This window comes from Neoarius graeffei, chromosome 2 (assembly GCF_027579695.1).
Source record: "Neoarius graeffei isolate fNeoGra1 chromosome 2, fNeoGra1.pri, whole genome shotgun sequence".
Lineage (NCBI taxonomy): Eukaryota > Metazoa > Chordata > Actinopteri > Siluriformes > Ariidae > Neoarius > Neoarius graeffei.
In genome coordinates, this window is record NC_083570.1 from 73,016,037 (window position 1) to 73,032,877 (window position 16,841).

General features: G+C 40.6%; 2 protein-coding genes across 3 annotated transcripts; both read left to right on the forward strand.

Annotated features, from left to right (window-relative positions):
* Positions 1-104: 104 nt before the first annotated feature.
* LOC132873729 (P2Y purinoceptor 6-like) lies at positions 105-1,410 on the forward strand. The gene is made up of 2 exons (XM_060909518.1): positions 105-137; positions 314-1,410. The coding sequence occupies exons 1-2, from the start codon at positions 105-107 to the stop codon at positions 1,328-1,330; spliced, it is 1,050 nt and encodes a 349-aa protein (XP_060765501.1). The 3' UTR covers positions 1,331-1,410.
* A 571-nt stretch (positions 1,411-1,981) lies between these two features.
* Positions 1,982-11,440, forward strand: slc17a6a (solute carrier family 17 member 6a). 2 transcript variants are annotated; one of them, XM_060909540.1, is made up of 12 exons: positions 1,982-2,583; positions 3,812-4,073; positions 4,458-4,567; positions 7,202-7,316; positions 8,221-8,308; positions 8,410-8,496; positions 8,619-8,761; positions 8,939-9,088; positions 10,200-10,332; positions 10,438-10,548; positions 10,666-10,793; positions 10,894-11,440. In XM_060909540.1, exons 1-12 carry the CDS (start codon positions 2,498-2,500, stop codon positions 11,245-11,247), a joined length of 1,767 nt encoding a protein of 588 aa, XP_060765523.1. In that variant the 5' UTR covers positions 1,982-2,497; the 3' UTR covers positions 11,248-11,440. The 2 variants fall into 2 exon arrangements, with proteins under 2 accessions (XP_060765523.1, XP_060765514.1); XM_060909531.1 differs by having other exon boundaries at positions 3,812-4,067; positions 4,449-4,567.
* The last annotated feature ends 5,401 nt before the right edge of the window (positions 11,441-16,841 follow it).

The window sequence follows — 16,841 nt, forward strand, 5'->3', positions numbered from 1 at the left end:
TTTCCTTGCTACCAAAGAATGTAGGAGTGGGAGGGAAGGTGGAAACATTTCCATTTGTTCTTTCCTTTCATCACAGTCAGGCTGTGTGACACAACAGAAGGAGCATGTTATCTGAAATGGACAGCAACCACAGTCTTGTAAGTAAAGACAGCAGCTCTCTTGTCATTACATGCATTGTACAGAGAAACTTCAGTATTCATTGTAGACCTTTATTGTAGCCAGCATTATAATGTAGTAGTCTTGTTTGGCAGAAGTTCAATCAAGTTCTTTCTCTGATCTCATGCTTCGTTTCTCTGTCCCTTTCCCTATGCAGTTGTATTATGAAGCTCTGGCTTGCAATTTAACAGCTCCTGGTCAAGGTGCAATGCAAATCGCCCAGCTCTTCTTGATGCCAGCCATCTTTTTGGTAGTGTTGGTGCTTGGTGTGCCCCTTAACATCATCTCCCTGTGGGTGTTGTCCCGTCGGTTGGCATGGAGTAACCGAAGTACCCTGTTCCTCCACAACCTAGCGTTGGCTGACATTTCCTGGCTGATGGCCTTGCCATTCCTCATCCAGTTTCACGTCTCTGGGTTGGAGTGGTCACTTGGCTTGATTTTTTGCAAACTTGTCCGTATGCTCTACCATTCCTACTTCTACCTGAGCATATTCTTTGTGACTTGTGTGAGTGTAGACCGCTACCTGGCCATCGTTCACCCTGTTTATTCACCTGTTATCCTTACTCGCCAACGTGCCATTATGTTATGCGTCACTGTTTGGGTGTTTGCCATAATGATGAGCATCCCAGTGGCCCAGATGACTTACCTCTCAAACTGTCAGAGTGACAACAAGACTGTGTGCTCTATGTACATCTTCATGGATATTGTCAAACAGAGCTTGCCGTATTCCCTCTGCTGTAGCTGTGTGGGATTCCTGCTTCCATTTATAGTGCTGAGCTACTGTTACATACGCAGTGTGTGCCAGCTACGCAGACGGGTTGACCCACGTCTCAGAGGACTGGCCTGGGAGCTCGGTGCAGCCATGGTCTTGTTTGGACTCTCTTACTTACCATATCATATCAGTCGGAATATGGCTATCGCCATGCCAGCACTAGCACCAGATAATCCATCAGCATGGGAGGTGGCTGACTTCGTGTTTTGTCTAGAGATGTGTGTGTGCAGTTTCACTTCCTGTACTAACCCTCTATTCAGCTGCTTCGTGGGGAGGACACTCCGGAGGGAACTATGGTCAACTCTCACCAAGCTGTGGAAGAAGCACAGAGTGGAGCCAGAGCATGAGGAAGAGAAAAAAACTGAAGAGTCGATGATTCGAGTTAAAAAGGCAACACGTTAAACCCTGTTCCACCAGAGCACCATTACAACAGTGAACTTATTTACACTTGGAAATAATAGAACACAGAAAGATGCATCAGATACAGCAAAATTAAAAACTAAATTAAAATGGAGCTACAATCTGCGCCACAGTGCCCCCTTGTGGTCATTTTTAATCTCGTCAAAATGACTCATTCGTCCTTTTGTTCCTTCTTTCTTTCTGTCTCTCTTTAAAACTTTCTCTCTCTTTTTTCTTTCCTTGGAGATATTTAAGCTACCGTGCATAAAAGACATTTCGTATATCCTGGTGCTATGCAGCTGAAAGTGGACACAGAGAAACCAGAAATGATTCTCTATTCCATGCAACACTCATTCTGCATTCTTTATCTTTTGGATATTAATCCAGAAAAAAAAAATCTTGAAGGTGCTAGGTTTTTTTTTTTAACTTTAAATATATAAACACTATACTTTCAGGTTAATTTTTCCATATGCCTGTTTCCTGTCAGGAAAGCTTAGAGACTCTTACTGATGGTGAAATCTCGTTTCCATGGTACTGCCTCCCTGACACAGCTTTAAAATGACTTCTGACTTCACGAGTCGATACAAATCACTAAAATCATCATCATCATCATCATCACGACTGAGAAATGTAATAGGCTAATGATAGTGACTTGGTGGTGATCCAGGTTCATGTTTTAGATCTTAACACGTGCAGTGTGTTGCTGACTGTGCGTCTGAGCTCTGGCGAGCTGGGAGTGGAAGGGGCGCGAGCTCCGTGTGCGCGCAAACACACGGCTGAGAGAAAGCGCGCGCGCTCCCGCGTGAGGGTCCGAGCGGCAGGGCAGTGCCGTGCTCCGTCTGCTGCGCTCCATCCCCAGCGCACTAAATGATTGCTTTTCCAACAAAACGTGTCACATCTCTGCTTTTAATGGGCAATGGAAAGGTTTACGCACAGCGAGCATGGAGAGGTGGCGAGGAGGATGCGCTGAAAGGAAAACTTGAACGTTTGTGTGGCTGGAAATGAAGAGCATGAGTGAGTGCATGTAGGTGTAGGCGTTTTGTTCTGCTCATCCTCATCTACAGTGGGATTACAAACCGAAATCCAATTACACTTGATCAAACAAATCCAGTTATCCCATTTCAGGATTATGGAATTTGATTCAGTCTGATATTAGCGGCGGCTTTGGATATGGATGCGGTGAAAGAGCGAGTTTTAGTCCCCGGTAAGGCGGGACTGAAGAATCTGGCGGGGAAGAGCCTGGCACAGATACAAAGGTACAACTTCTACCTTCATAAAAAATTTTTCTTTCTTTCTGTCAATAATTCACTTGATTTTAGTCAATTGAAATTATGTGAATCATAACAACACCCATACCATCACTCATTATGCTGAGAGAAATTCTTTATTTTCTTCCTTTTTTTTAATAATCCATGATTCATTCATTATCATATATATATAAATATAAATATAAATTTTTCGAGGATTTTCGTTTATGAAATGTGAACGCAAAATCAATCATATCATGTTAAATAAAGATTCGGTCCTGACTACAATATATGTCACTGGAGATCCATGTATTCCCTGGAGGAGCCCCTGCTCGTGTCTGCCTTAAATAATTAATGAAAGAGAGAGACGAGTTTAGAATTTGGGCGACGACACGACTGACAATAACATGAACACACTCAAAATGCGGGTTTATTTTGTGGAAATTAGTAGGTAGAATTTCATTGAAAGTCAAATTTTCGTTTAATTTTTATTCGGAGGTTAAAGCCAACCCTCGTGCACATTTAACTTTTTTTTTTTGGGGGGGGGATATAAAAATACACAAAACCTTACAAACTATTATATATATATATATATATATATATATATATATATATATATATATATATATATATATATATATATATGTGTGTGTGTGTGTGTGTGTGTGTGAAATTTCAAATGAACCTATTATTTAATTGGAGACATCTTGACATCCTGCAGCTTTTTTCCCCTCGTTGTGGCAGTTTCTGTTGTGTAATATTCTCACTCACCAAAAACATCCACTGAATTGTCATCGAATTTTTACTCAGTGAGATTAGCCTAGTGATTTATTCACACACACACAAATAAATTATGTACTTAAGGACATAGGCTAAACATGGCTTAAACTATATATTTTTAAAATTCAGTGCCGAAAAACACATTTGACTGATTCTTAAAGAAGTGCTGCAATGCGGCGCAAATATATATATATATATATATATATATATATATATATATATATATATATATATATATATATATATAAAACCCATAAATTGTATTCCTAAAAATACCACATTTGAGGAATTTCACACACAATTTTTTACACAAAATAAGAAGGTGTTTTTGTTTTTTAGATTAAATGTTACATCTATGAATATGATGCCGGGATAATTATTTTAAAAATAGAAGACCCCCCGGTCTAGTGAAATTGGTGGTCGGCTCTACGAAAGTTTCTAAACGTCTCATTTCCAGAGTTATTGAGAAGAAGCAGAAAGCGGGTGAAGTGATCGAGCTGACGGAAGATGGCCGCCCGAAAGCGCTCAGAGAGCGGAAAGCGCCGCTGTTTGACTGCGCGTGTTTCGGGCTGCCTCGCCGCTACATCATCGCCATCATGAGCGGCCTGGGCTTCTGCATTTCCTTCGGAATCCGCTGCAACCTCGGGGTTGCGATCGTGGACATGGTGAACAACAGCACCGTTCACCAGGGCAGCAAGATCATCATCAAAGAGGTGCGTGTGCCGGGACGGGTCTCATAACCCCGCCCACACCTATCACCCCGCCCCTTAATTTGTTCCACTGTCATTCAGCGCTCTTATTGATCTGATTGGTGGATAAACGCTGGCACGTGACCAGAACAGTGTGCTGCGCAATTAAACATTTTTAAGAGTAAAATAAATGTCTGGAGTTCGTTCTCTCAGATAATGCCTAAGGACAGGAAGTTATTTCGATATGGAAGCACCTCACTTTGTTTCTCTTATAATAATAATAATAATAATAATAATTATTATTATTATTATTAGTAGTAGTAGTAGTAATTTATAATAGGGTAAATAATCAAACTATATATTTATTATTAATAGGCTTTCCTATTCCTGTACCTCTTCTTTAAGAAAGCGAAGTTTAACTGGGACCCGGAGACGGTGGGGATGATCCATGGCTCATTCTTCTGGGGTTACATCGTAACACAGATCCCGGGAGGGTACATCTCCTCCAGACTGGCAGCCAACAGGTGACTGAACATATGGAACCAAACACGGAGAGGACGGAGGACAAACCAAAGCTTACACTTCAGCTGTACATCGTATCTCAGAATGATAGCTTAATTAATCTTCGTAGACCAGTCTAGGTGGCCTACCATTTCCTATATACTTTAGTAAAAGACCTGTGCTCTGCTGGGTGTGGCCGCACATGACTCACTTTAGTAGCTGTATGATACAGAAATCATTTGCATTATTTTAAAGGCCGTAAGAAATAAATCACAGGCCTTTTCCATGGATTCTAATCGTGTGCTACTTTTACGTGTACGTTAATCTCTAGTACATTAGATGTGAAAACTGTAATATTAGTCAAACTATTTTAAGTAAAAAAGAAAGAAAGAAAATCAGACATGCTGACCGGTAGAGAGGCGGCGGGGGTTTGGTGCTACGCGTTAATGAGCTCTCTCGGGACAGAGAGCGCTTCCGCTATTGTACTCCAGCACAGTAAGGTGCACAATGTTACACACTAACAGCTACCACGGAGAAATCTACATCCATCATCTGTAGCCGCTTATCCTGTTCTACAGGCAAGCTGGAGCCTATCAAAGCTGACTACGGGTGAGAGGCGGGGTACACCCTGGACAAGTCGCCAGGTCATCACAGGGCTGACACATAGACACAGACAACCATTCACACTCACATTCACACCTACGGTCAATTTAGAGTCACCAGTTAACCTAACCTGCATGTCTTTGGACTGTGGGGGAAACCGGAGCACCCGGAGGAAACCCACGCGGACACGGGGAGAACATGCAAACTCCACACAGAAAGGCCCTCGCCGGCCCCGGGGCTCGAACCCAGACCTTCTTGCTGTGAGGCGACAGTGCTAACCACTACACCACCGTGCTGCCCACAAGAAATCTACATATGCAAGGGGGGGGACAAACAAACAAACTCCAGGCCAAATAAAGTCTGTAGAATAGCCTGTACACTCTAAAAAATAATGGGGCCAGTACCAGTTCTTCAGGGCGATGCCATAGAAGAACCTTTTTTCAGGGCTTCAAAGAACCGTTCATGCAACAGTTCCTTAAAGAACCATTTAAACCATTTGTTTGAGCAGTGAAGACAGATTTGTGTTATGTGCATTGACCAGCAAATGGTAAGAGAATGCCAGGCTCTGAAGAACCATTTCCAGTGTGAAGAACCTTTTGCATAATGTAATGGTTCATCACAGAGTTTTGACTCTCCATGGAACCATCCAGAGATTTGAAGAACCACTGAAGCACCTTTATTTTTTAGAGTGTACATGGATATTGCAATCTCAATGTTATATAAAGTTGTACAGTACCAGTCAAAAGTTTTTACACCCCTACTCATTCATAGGTTTTTCTACATTTTGACTATTCTCTTCATTGCAGAACAACAAATAGCACATACATGGAATTCTGCAGTGAACAAAAAAAGTGTTAAAAAAAACTGTTTCATGTATTTAGATTCTTCACAGTTTACCTTGATGACGCTTTGCACACTATTGGCATTATCTTCATGAGGTAGTCACTTGGAATGCTTTTCAGTTAACATCTGTGCCTCAGCAAAAGTTAATCAGTGCAATTTCTTGCCTTCTTAATGCATTTGGGATCAAACGGTCAACAGTAAATAATAATAAAAATACAGTAAATAGCCCTATTCCACACCATATTATGCCAAGAACCGCTCAACTAAGTAAAGAGAAACGACATCCATCATTACTTTAAGATATGAAGTGTATTTTTAAATAAATAAATAAATGAGTTAGAAGGTGTGTCCAAAGGTTTGACTGGTACTGTATTTAAACTACATTAGATTCTTCAGAAGTACAGAGGTTAGGAAGGTGCAGATTTATCTGAATCACTGAACTGACGACGAATAACGAATTAATGAATTAACTAATGAGGGTCATAGTGCGTCAAATAGGGAAAAACTCCTGTACTACTGATTAGCCGATTTCCCGATCCCTCCCCGTCTCTCTCTCCCGCTCATTTCCTGTCTCTACACTGTCCTATCCAATAAAGGTGAAAAAAAGCCCAAAAAAATATCTTTAAAAATAACCAAACAAACATAAAACCTTTACTTTATTTTGATGTTATGGGTGATTTTTAAGGGTGGCACGGTGGTGTAGTGGTTAGCGCTGTCGCCTCACAGCAAGAAGGTCCTGGGTTCGAGCCCCGTGGCCGGCGAGGGCCTTTCTGTGTGGAGTTTGCATGTTCTCCCCGTGTCCGCATGGGTTTCCTCCGGGTGCTCCGGTTTCCCCCACAGTCCAAAGACATGCAGGTTAGGTTAACTGGTGACTCTAAATTGAGCGTAGGTGTGAATGTGAGTGTGAATGGTTGTGTGTGTCTATGTGTCAGCCCTGTGATGACCTGGTGACTTGTCCAGGGTGTACCCCGCCTTTCGCCCGTAGTCAGCTGGGATAGGCTCCAGCTTGCCTGCAACCCTGTAGAAGGATAAAGCGGCTACAGATAATGAGATGAGATGAGATGGGTGATTTTTAGAAACCCGATCTCTTACTGACTGTGTTCTGACTTACAGCTGTGCAGGATTTTGATTTTGATTGTGCAAAGCGTCACGTGTGCACACGGAGCATCGTCGTGATAATAACTGATTCACTCATGTGCTCCAATTTACAGGGTGTTCGGAGCCGCCATCCTGCTGACGTCAACGCTCAACATGTTCATTCCGTCGGCGGCGCGCGTGCATTACGGCTGCGTCATATTTGTGAGGATATTACAGGGCCTGGTGGAGGTAAACAGTGCACACAATGGGCTGTTAAGCATGTACAAGCGGACACGCCCTCTCACTTTACACCAGATAATCCAGGATGTACAGCTGGATATTTTAGCCATTATAGCCTCGAGCCTGTTAAAGCCTATTTTGTGAAAGTCTATCATGAGCTTTGTTCTATTTGTATTTGCGTTCTCAAGCTTTACCTCCATCAAAATCAGAGCAAACAGAGACACCATAGGCAGACAGGACAGGGAGAGAATGAATGACAGAACATAAGAAACCAAACAAAGCACCAGGAGAGAGAGAGAGAGAGAGAGAGAGCGCAGTAACATCTGTCGGTCTTTCACCAAGTACGAGAAGGTCATCTACCTTTACATCTTTTGTCATGTTGAGGGTGAGCATGCTTTGTGAATGAAAGCACACTGGAGGTTTCAGTGTAAACTCAGCAGCTTGTCTTTCTCTCTCTCTCTCTCTCTGTGTGTGTGTGTGTGTGTGTCGACCGTTTAAAGCAAATTAAACACCAGATCTCCTTGATAGCACAAGTAATTTATATCCATCAGTGACTGATTGTGCACAAATTAGGAGGTAATGAAAATTTAATGAAAGTACAAGAGTTTTGTGGAAGCAGGCTTGAATTAGCACTGACCACTAACAAAACACCATAGTCAGTAGTTTTGTTTGTTTCTATGCTTGCTTGCTTGCTTTTTACAAATGCTGGGGATCTAAATTTCCTTTGTGCTCATTGTTTGTAACTATTTCTAGCTAATATTTGGTTTCCGAAGGACTAATGTTATAAACAAAACCGAAGACGTTATTAGGTGAAGTTAATATACATCATACATCATTCATTGGATATTAGTTATTAAAAATTTTCTAGATTAATATTGATGTAAATGTTAAACCGATGTTGATATGAATTCAGGGTGTGACCTATCCAGCGTGCCATGGTATCTGGAGCAAGTGGGCTCCACCGTTAGAGAGAAGTCGCTTGGCAACCACATCCTTCTGTGGTAAATATAAAATCACTCATTTCATGTGCCCTATCACATGACTCTACTGTTATCTTATGCAAGGCACTGAGACTGTCATTTTCTCGAAACCAACCCTCCAGGTTCCTATGCTGGTGCTGTGGTAGCCATGCCTCTGGCTGGGATCCTTGTGCAGTATTCAGGCTGGTCATCTGTCTTCTATATTTATGGTATATTAATTAATAATACACATGTCGTTGAAGCTTCGTATATAAATTGGGTTCTAAGCTCTACTAATGTAAGAATGTGTTCTTTGCACCTGACTTCCAAAACCTTCTGCCTTATTCTGTAGGGAGTTTTGGTATTATCTGGTATGTGTTCTGGATCCTGGTGGCTTATGAGAGCCCAGCAGAGCATCCCACTATTACAGAAGAAGAGCGCCTTTACATAGAGGAGAGCATTGGAGAAGGGACAAAACTGCTTGGGGCAGCTGAAGTGAGTATACTGTTCCATAAGAAACCACCACTGTCTCTTGCAGAAAAAGAGCATTGTGAGGACTTCTGCAATTACTGTAGAAGCAATGTATCAGTATCTCTGTAAATGCCCAGATGGCCTTATTTGCAGGAATATCAATGCTATAGCCTTTAATCTGACAATTTTTTTTTTCTTCAGAAATTTAAGACACCCTGGAGGAAATTCTTCACTTCAATGCCTGTCTATGCAATTATTGTGGCCAACTTCTGCAGGAGCTGGACCTTCTACCTCCTGCTCATTAGCCAGCCAGCATACTTTGAGGAGGTGTTTGGTTTTGAGATCAGTAAAGTGAGTTGAGCTCAGACTCCCACCTTAATATTTGATTGTTATATTGTGTTCATTAATAAGAATGAATGTCACCTGTATAAATTAAAATGTTTAACAGTAGGGAGTTAATCTATGCAAGGTCATATTTGTTGGTTTGAGCAGGACAAATTGTTTTTTTTCAGATTCAGAGTCAGTCTTAAATGTCACACTCAGAAACAAGAACTTTAGCTGCCATTATTAGCTCATCCGGCTGACAGGCGACGAGCTTACGCCATCGTGTGTTGTCCATCGTCCATCCGGCATTGTCCACATTTCACGAAAATCGCTTCCTTTCTCTCAATTCTTCACCAATTTTTATTCTTTTTAGCAGGAAGGTAGGTCTGCCTGGGGGGCATATAGCTGCTACCCAAATTAGCATAATTGCAATTAATAATGAAGATATGGAGTAATTAAGCCCAACGAGCAGTTTCCACACAAATCGCTTCTTCTCCCTCAATTCTTCACCGATTTTAACTCTTTCTGGCATGAAGGTAGGGCTACCTAGGGTGCATATGGCTTCTACTCAAATTTGGGCCAGAGTGAGCTATGCCGTCATTGACGGTCTCGTTTCATTGTATTTCCCATGTTTCACATTTGTCTATTTGATCTCAGAATGTCATACATAAATAAAAATAGACACAAACTGACATAGCGATTGATTTCTGCTGCCCTGACAAAGAATATGCTATAAATCACCTTACTGAAAACATTGAAAAACCGGATTGATTATGCAGGTCATAACTAAGTTGAGTTACTGCTGAACTCAGTGATTGGAATCAAAGGCCAAGTTCTGATTGTTTGTATTCAGGGGTTTCTTTCAGGTCAACAGAAGCTGAATTGAAATAACCATCATTTGTTTGTATGACTGCTGTTGACTGTAAATCTTGCTATATTATTTTAACTCAAATAAATCATAATCATGACTTATGATGGAGAAAAAAAAGATCTTTTCATTTACCAATGCACACAACAGGTGACCTTCAGATTTATTCTGCTGAAGTATTGTGAATGAGACTAATTAGTATGAATGAACGGTTTGTTATTCTTTCCTATATACAGTATTTCCCACATTTCTGTATGTGAATGTGCTTAGGTTGGCATGCTGTCTGCTCTGCCTCACTTGGTCATGACCATCATAGTGCCCATAGGAGGCCAACTTGCTGACTTTCTACGCAGCAATAACATCATGTCTACCACTAATGTCCGGAAGATAATGAATTGTGGAGGTAAGATTGAAAAGTACTAGTCATCAGATAGTCATCTGTTGGTGTGTGTATTTTGAGAGGAGTCTGGACATCACTCAGGTTGACATATAATTTGCACTGCCATAGGATTTGGGATGGAGGCAACACTGTTGTTGGTAGTTGGTTACTCCCACAGTAAAGGTGTAGCCATCTCATTTCTGGTATTAGCAGTGGGTTTCAGTGGCTTTGCCATATCAGGTGAGAGACTCTTCAAAACTGCTTTCTATGTGACACCCAGTTCTCACTTTGGCCACGGATTCAGTCTATCGATTTACTGCGTTCATCTTTCTGTGCTCATTTATTGTCCCCTTTAAGGTTTTAATGTGAATCACCTGGACATTGCACCCAGGTATGCCAGCATACTGATGGGCATCTCCAATGGAGTTGGCACACTTTCTGGAATGGTCTGCCCTCTCATAGTGGGTACCATGACCAAAAACAAGGTAAAGAGATCAAAAATGCTTTTGAACCAGTCCATTACTTTCCTTAAAGATGATGTCCCTCAAAGCTGTAAATGTTCTTCTTTCTTTATTTCCTTCTTAGACCCGAGAAGAATGGCAAAATGTGTTCCTGATTGCGTCCTTGGTCCATTATGGTGGTGTGGTGTTCTATGGGATCTTTGCATCAGGTGAGAAGCAGCCATGGGCAGATCCAGAGGAAACCAGCGAAGAGAAGTGCGGCTTCATTGATGAAGATGAACTCGCTGAAGAGACCGGTGACATTACACTTAGTCATGCTCCATTTGGAGCCCAGGGAGCTTTTGGGGCTCCCCAGAAATCATACGGGGCCACAAATCAGCTGAATGGGGGATGGGCAGGAAGCTGGGAGAAAAGAGAGGAGTTCATCCAGGAGGGAGCTGTACAGGTCTATCCTCAGGGTGGAGATGGATACTCATAGAACACAGGGGCTGGTTACATGAAGGAAGAAGGTCACTACAGTTGTAAAATCCTAGAAGAATTAAAAGATTGTGGTGATTGAACTAAAATGTACCAGCATAATATAAATTTATCTGCAGGGATGCCTCAGATAACAAAGCATGGCTCGTCCAGACAAATTCAGAAATGATTATGCAGGAGGGAGGGAAGATTAAATGCTGATTATATATAGAAATACTTTATAAATACAGTTAGAGAAGTATTTATGTAATAAACCAATAATTTTAAACTCGGTCTTAAAATGACAATATTTCTTCAGTAATGTAAATGCGTAAAAATTAAAACAAGTCAGTATAAATTCAAATTCTTATCAATGGATCTTAAACAAGTTCCACTTTTATAAGTTAAATTAAATATATATGATGTACTGAATACTACGATTTAGAGATGGATAGTTTAGCAGCTACACCTGCCCTATAGATCACTGTAGGCACACAATTACTAACTATAGCCCATCTATTGCACAACGTGTCAGCCTCCATCTCCACCCATCAGCAACACTAGGACCACTGTACTGTAGGTGGTGAACAATAAGTACAGCAGTAGCACTGACATGGCAGTGGCATATTAGTGTTGCTCTTTTGATGAAGGTTACCAAATAACAAAATTACAGAATGTTAAGCTGTATAACTCCACAGTCTAAAAGTCAACCGGATATCTATATAGAACTATAAATATTTTGCAGTAAAAAAGCAGGTTTAGTTTGTTTCAGGTTAATTTAGTTTGGCTAATTAGTACATAACTGGTAGACCTGAATAGCACAAACAACTTGGTTCATGTTGACCTGATGAGCATCGTTGCCATCTGAGGACTTTCAGTCTCAGGTTTACAGAGCACTTTTGATGTTAAACAATAGGTTGCCTAAACTTATATTATACACTTTTAGCTACTCTGCTTATTTAGCACCTAAAATTAAAGGTGAAAGGAAACATTATGCCTGATATTTATCAAAAAATATAACTGAATAAATTACATTTAAAAAGAGAATATAATAGTACAGTATATAGTATCGAATTTGCAACAAAAAAAAAACCCTTATGACATGTACCTTAATATATCGTGAAATCAAAAGTGTAATTTATTACTTGGAGCTTTTCATGTGAAGAGTTTGTGTCTGACAGCTCTGTTGTTTACATATTTGAAGTGCAATCTCGTATCCATTGTGGCACAAAATTCATTCTCCAGCGCTACATTTACTTTACATCACTACAATGGCAGTGTGTTGTAACAGTCCTGTATTGCCTCGCCATTACAGTTCGTACTTTACCAAATATTGAGCCAGTCTTTACGACACTATTGTACCATGCATCATAAAGACACAAAATGCCAATTTTATGAGAACCATGAATGCACTGACAAGTATTTCTTACAAGTGATTTCATTCCTTGTCTCTGTGTTTATATAGATCTGCTGTTTCTGTGAGACTGTTGTTGGTGATCTGTTGGGTTAGTGATCTGTATGCTAATTGTTATACAAAGGCCATATTTTTTATAGACAGCACCATATCGTGAGCTGTTCTTTTATGAAGTGTACTGAGATGTCAAATGGTGCATGCTATACATATACGTTGTCCAACTTGGCTGTGCAGAAAGCATCACCTTCGATTGAAACTTTCAACAGAATACATTTGTAGTTGTAGTGTTTCCAACTTCCATTCAAAGTTGGTGTGATTTGTTTCGGTAGACTTTGTAACAATGATGAGCTTCTCATCTAAAATGTTAACTTAATATGCTATCAAGCACAGGCTCAAGATTTACACATCAATACCTGAAATGGTTGATGGGAAAAACTGAAAAATATTCATTGCAATAACCTTTTAAATAACTGTCATAATACAGTGTAATGTGATTCCTATTCCTGTCATATTAGTCGTTCTCAAAGTGATGTGAGTTAAGTCATGTGGATGTGTAAAAGAATGGCTTAAATCTAGCTTGCTACCTTCAGGGGACACGTGCTATAATATTATTCAACATTTTGTGTAGTTAGAACATGAGCCATGACCTCATTCTTCTCTAAAATGGACTGTCTAATTGGTCCATTGGGCAGCACTATGAAATAATTCACCAAAGCCCTATCTAAATACATGGAAAAGATGATATATAAAAACACGTAAAATATTTATTCCAAGATATTCAGAATACTCAGTATATCATAGATAAATAATACAAATCTATACTCAATTCCTTACTTATAAATAAATTGTAAATGTTCTTATATTCTGTTCTGTCAAAGAGTGATTTATTAATGGCAAAAAGTGTTATACTGTACTGTATAATTGCTCTTTATCATTTTATATAAAATGTACCAAAAATAACCCAAACAGCTCTCTACTTTTATGTCAAGGACCAAATATCATCAGCTTTTTTTTAAGCTATATGTTGAGATTCTTTACAAATTGTAATGTTTTGGATGACATGGTCATTAAAACCTGATGATTGTGATTTGAAACCTGTGATTTCCTCTTATTTTCAACCTACATGTTGTGTCTAAACTTCTGGAGTTATACGAGTTCTTCCATTCCTGTTGTTCAGCAGTGAGAATTCATTTTTGTCTTCCCTCTTTTCTAAATGCCCCATCCATTATAACACTTTACAGACAGGGCAGAGTCAATGATTCCACCTTAACCACCACACTGGGGCTATTGACCCCTGTTCTCCCTCCAAAAAAACCAACAACAAATTACCACTAGGAAATTAGATTTAAACTATTTGCAAATCAATATCCTTTAACCATTTTACATGAAAGTGCTGAATGGCCTTCTCATTTAGAAAGAACTCTCAGATGTTTTGATGCTACATGAGGTTTTCTGAAAATAGCCATATGACAAAAATGGTTTATTTCACATTTTTGAAAAAGGAGTGCTTATTACAGTCTGGTAGTGTCATAAAAATTTCCTGTGCTGGTTTGACTGCAAATTAATGCAGTGAGCCATGTTGGCATACACTAATGACCAAGACTGCACATGTTGATGTGACAGACCATACAATCCTGTAACCAGCCAACCCGAACGTGTTTTCCCACAGCTAACCAACCACACCAGTCATGGCAATTGCCCTTCTGACATTTTCCACCCAGCTGATTACACCACTGGGTGATCTCTCTAAATGAGATCTCTACTACTTCATGGGCTGTTTGTTTCTTTCTTTCTTTTACAACAATGTGGCACAACGTCTTTATGCCAGGGTTGCCTTAATGACAGAATGAAGAGGGAGTTTTATTGTTTTAATAGTCTCTGTGTGTGTTGTGTAGCAGATGAGCTGGGTTTGAGGACAGGTGTTATGGGGTATCCATGGATCTCTAGGGGACTGTGCGTTCTAATCAAGCTTCAGAATGACTATTTAACGACAAGAGCTCAGCAGGGGCTCAGAACTGCCTAAACATAATTATCCTTCTCAACAAACCACTCTTCCAATAAACGCACCTGGCCTTACATCCACGCAGTCACTCACTAATATTAACATTGTTAAAAGTCTCAGAACACTAACAGCAACAGAGGACAAAGAAATGGTAGTCTCACCCTGTCTGACCTTAAAGGAACAGTCCACCGTACTTCCATAATGAAATACGCTCTTATCTGAATTGAGACGAGCTGCTCCGTACCTCTCCGAGCTTTGCGCGACCTCCCAGTCAGTCAGACGCAGCATGGCCAATGGTATTTTTTGGGGCTGTAGTTAGATGCGACCAAACTCTTCCGCGTTTTTCCTGTTTACATAGGTTTATATAACCAGTGATATGAAACAAGTTCAGTTACACCAATTGAAACGTAGCGATTTTCTATGCTATGGAAAGTCCGCACTATAATGACAGGCGTACTAACACCTTCTGCGCGCTTCGGCAGCGCATTGATATCTGAGCTCCGTATCAATGCGCTGCCGAAGCACGCAGAAGGTGTTAGTACGCCTGTCATTATAGTGCGGACTTTCCATAGCATAGAAAATCGCTACGTTTCAATTTGTGTAACTGAACTTGTTTCATATCACTGGTCATATAACCCTATGTAAACAGGAAAAACGCGGAAGAGTTTGGTCGCATCTAACTACAGCCCCAAAAAATACCATTGGCCATGCTGAGCCTAGCTACATTGCTAACAGGAGTGACAGCGCGTCTGACTGACTGGGAGGTCGCGCAAAGCTCGGAGAGGTACGGAGCAGCTCGTCTCAATTCAGATAAGAGCATATTTCATTATGGAAGTACGGTGGACTGTTCCTTTAAAGCCCCAACTAGGCAATCAACATTCACATGAAAGTTAATCAAATTTCCCATTTATTTTCAGAAAGACACATTTGGTTCAATTATTTAGTAATTCAGAGCTCTGTGATTTTGAGAGCGCATTCTTCTCATCTCATCTCATTATCTCTAGCCGCTTTATCCTTCTACAGAGTCGCAGGCAAGCTGGAGCCTATCTCAGCTGACTACGGGCGAAAGGCAGGGTACACCCTGGACAAGTCGCCAGGTCATCACAGGGCTGACACATAGACACAGACAACCATTCATACTCACATTCACACCTACGGTCAATTTAGAGTCACCAGTTAACCTAAACTGCATGTCTTTGGACTGTGGGGGAAACCGGAGCACCCGGAGGAAACCCACGCGGACACGGGGAGAACATGCAAACTCCGCACAGAAAGGCCCTCGCCGGCCATGGGGCTCGAACCCAGGACCTTCTTGCTGTGAGGCGACAGCGCTAACCACTACACCACCGTGCTGCCCCGAGCGCATTCTTGTGGATGAATATTTTTTCCCATATAATCACTGCTTTCATTGTTGTGCGGTAATCAGAAAGTAATGCAAGTTTGTGCAATAACTTCTTTCAAGAGATTTGTGTGTCACTATTTCGCAATGCAATACTACACATTTCATGTGAACTCACATTGAACCCATGCTGCATGTTTCTCCACTTGGTAATAGTTATATTTACTTTGCCCGGGACGGAGTCCACCACGGGGCGAGGTATTGTTTTCGGTGGGGTTTATTTATTCGTTTGTTTGCTTGTTTTGTTAATGATATTACAGGAAAACGGCTGGACCAATCTTCATGAAACTTTCAGGATAGATGGGCATTGGTCTCAAATAGAACCTCCAACATTTTGAAGGTCACCAAAAAGGTCAAAATTGTTTTTTCACAATATCTTCCTTCATATTCATTCAGATGTGTTCTGATTGGCTGAGAGCAGTATGATGTGTTCTGATTGGCTGAGAGCAGTACGGTGTGTGAATGAGAATCAGAACCATGTTTATTGGCCAAGTATGTTCACACACAAGGTCAAAATCAAGGTCAAGGTCACCAAAAAGGTCAAAATTGTTTTTTCGCGATATCGTCCTTCATACTCATCATAAGTGCTCCCAGGTGAGGTTTGTTTTGCCTGGCAACACTTGCTACATATGCATCAGATTCTCATCATTGCACCGAGTCTTATATAACTTACTCCATTAATAGATGCTTTGCTATTAGTTAAAGCTATTAATCTGTGGATTCATGTAAACTGGTGCTATTACTTAGTAAATATATAGAAACAATACATTAGAGAGTGTCTTTTCATGTTTTTTTAAACCA

What these genes read in the sequence shown, in the direction of transcription:
- LOC132873729 (XM_060909518.1), top strand. Translation starts at nt 105, where the DNA reads ATGTTATCTGAAATGGACAGCAACCACAGTCTT. An exon ending in TGGACAGCAACCACAGTCTT is followed by an intron (nt 138 to 313) that starts GTAAGTAAAGAC and finishes TTCCCTATGCAG; the next exon opens with TTGTATTATGAAGCTCTGGC.
- slc17a6a (XM_060909531.1), top strand. Translation starts at nt 2,498, where the DNA reads ATGGATGCGGTGAAAGAGCGAGTTTTAGTCCCCGGTAAGGCGGGACTG. An exon ending in TATTACAGGGCCTGGTGGAG is followed by an intron (nt 7,317 to 8,220) that starts GTAAACAGTGCA and finishes ATATGAATTCAG; the next exon opens with GGTGTGACCTATCCAGCGTG. An exon ending in AACTGCTTGGGGCAGCTGAA is followed by an intron (nt 8,762 to 8,938) that starts GTGAGTATACTG and finishes TTTTTTCTTCAG; the next exon opens with AAATTTAAGACACCCTGGAG.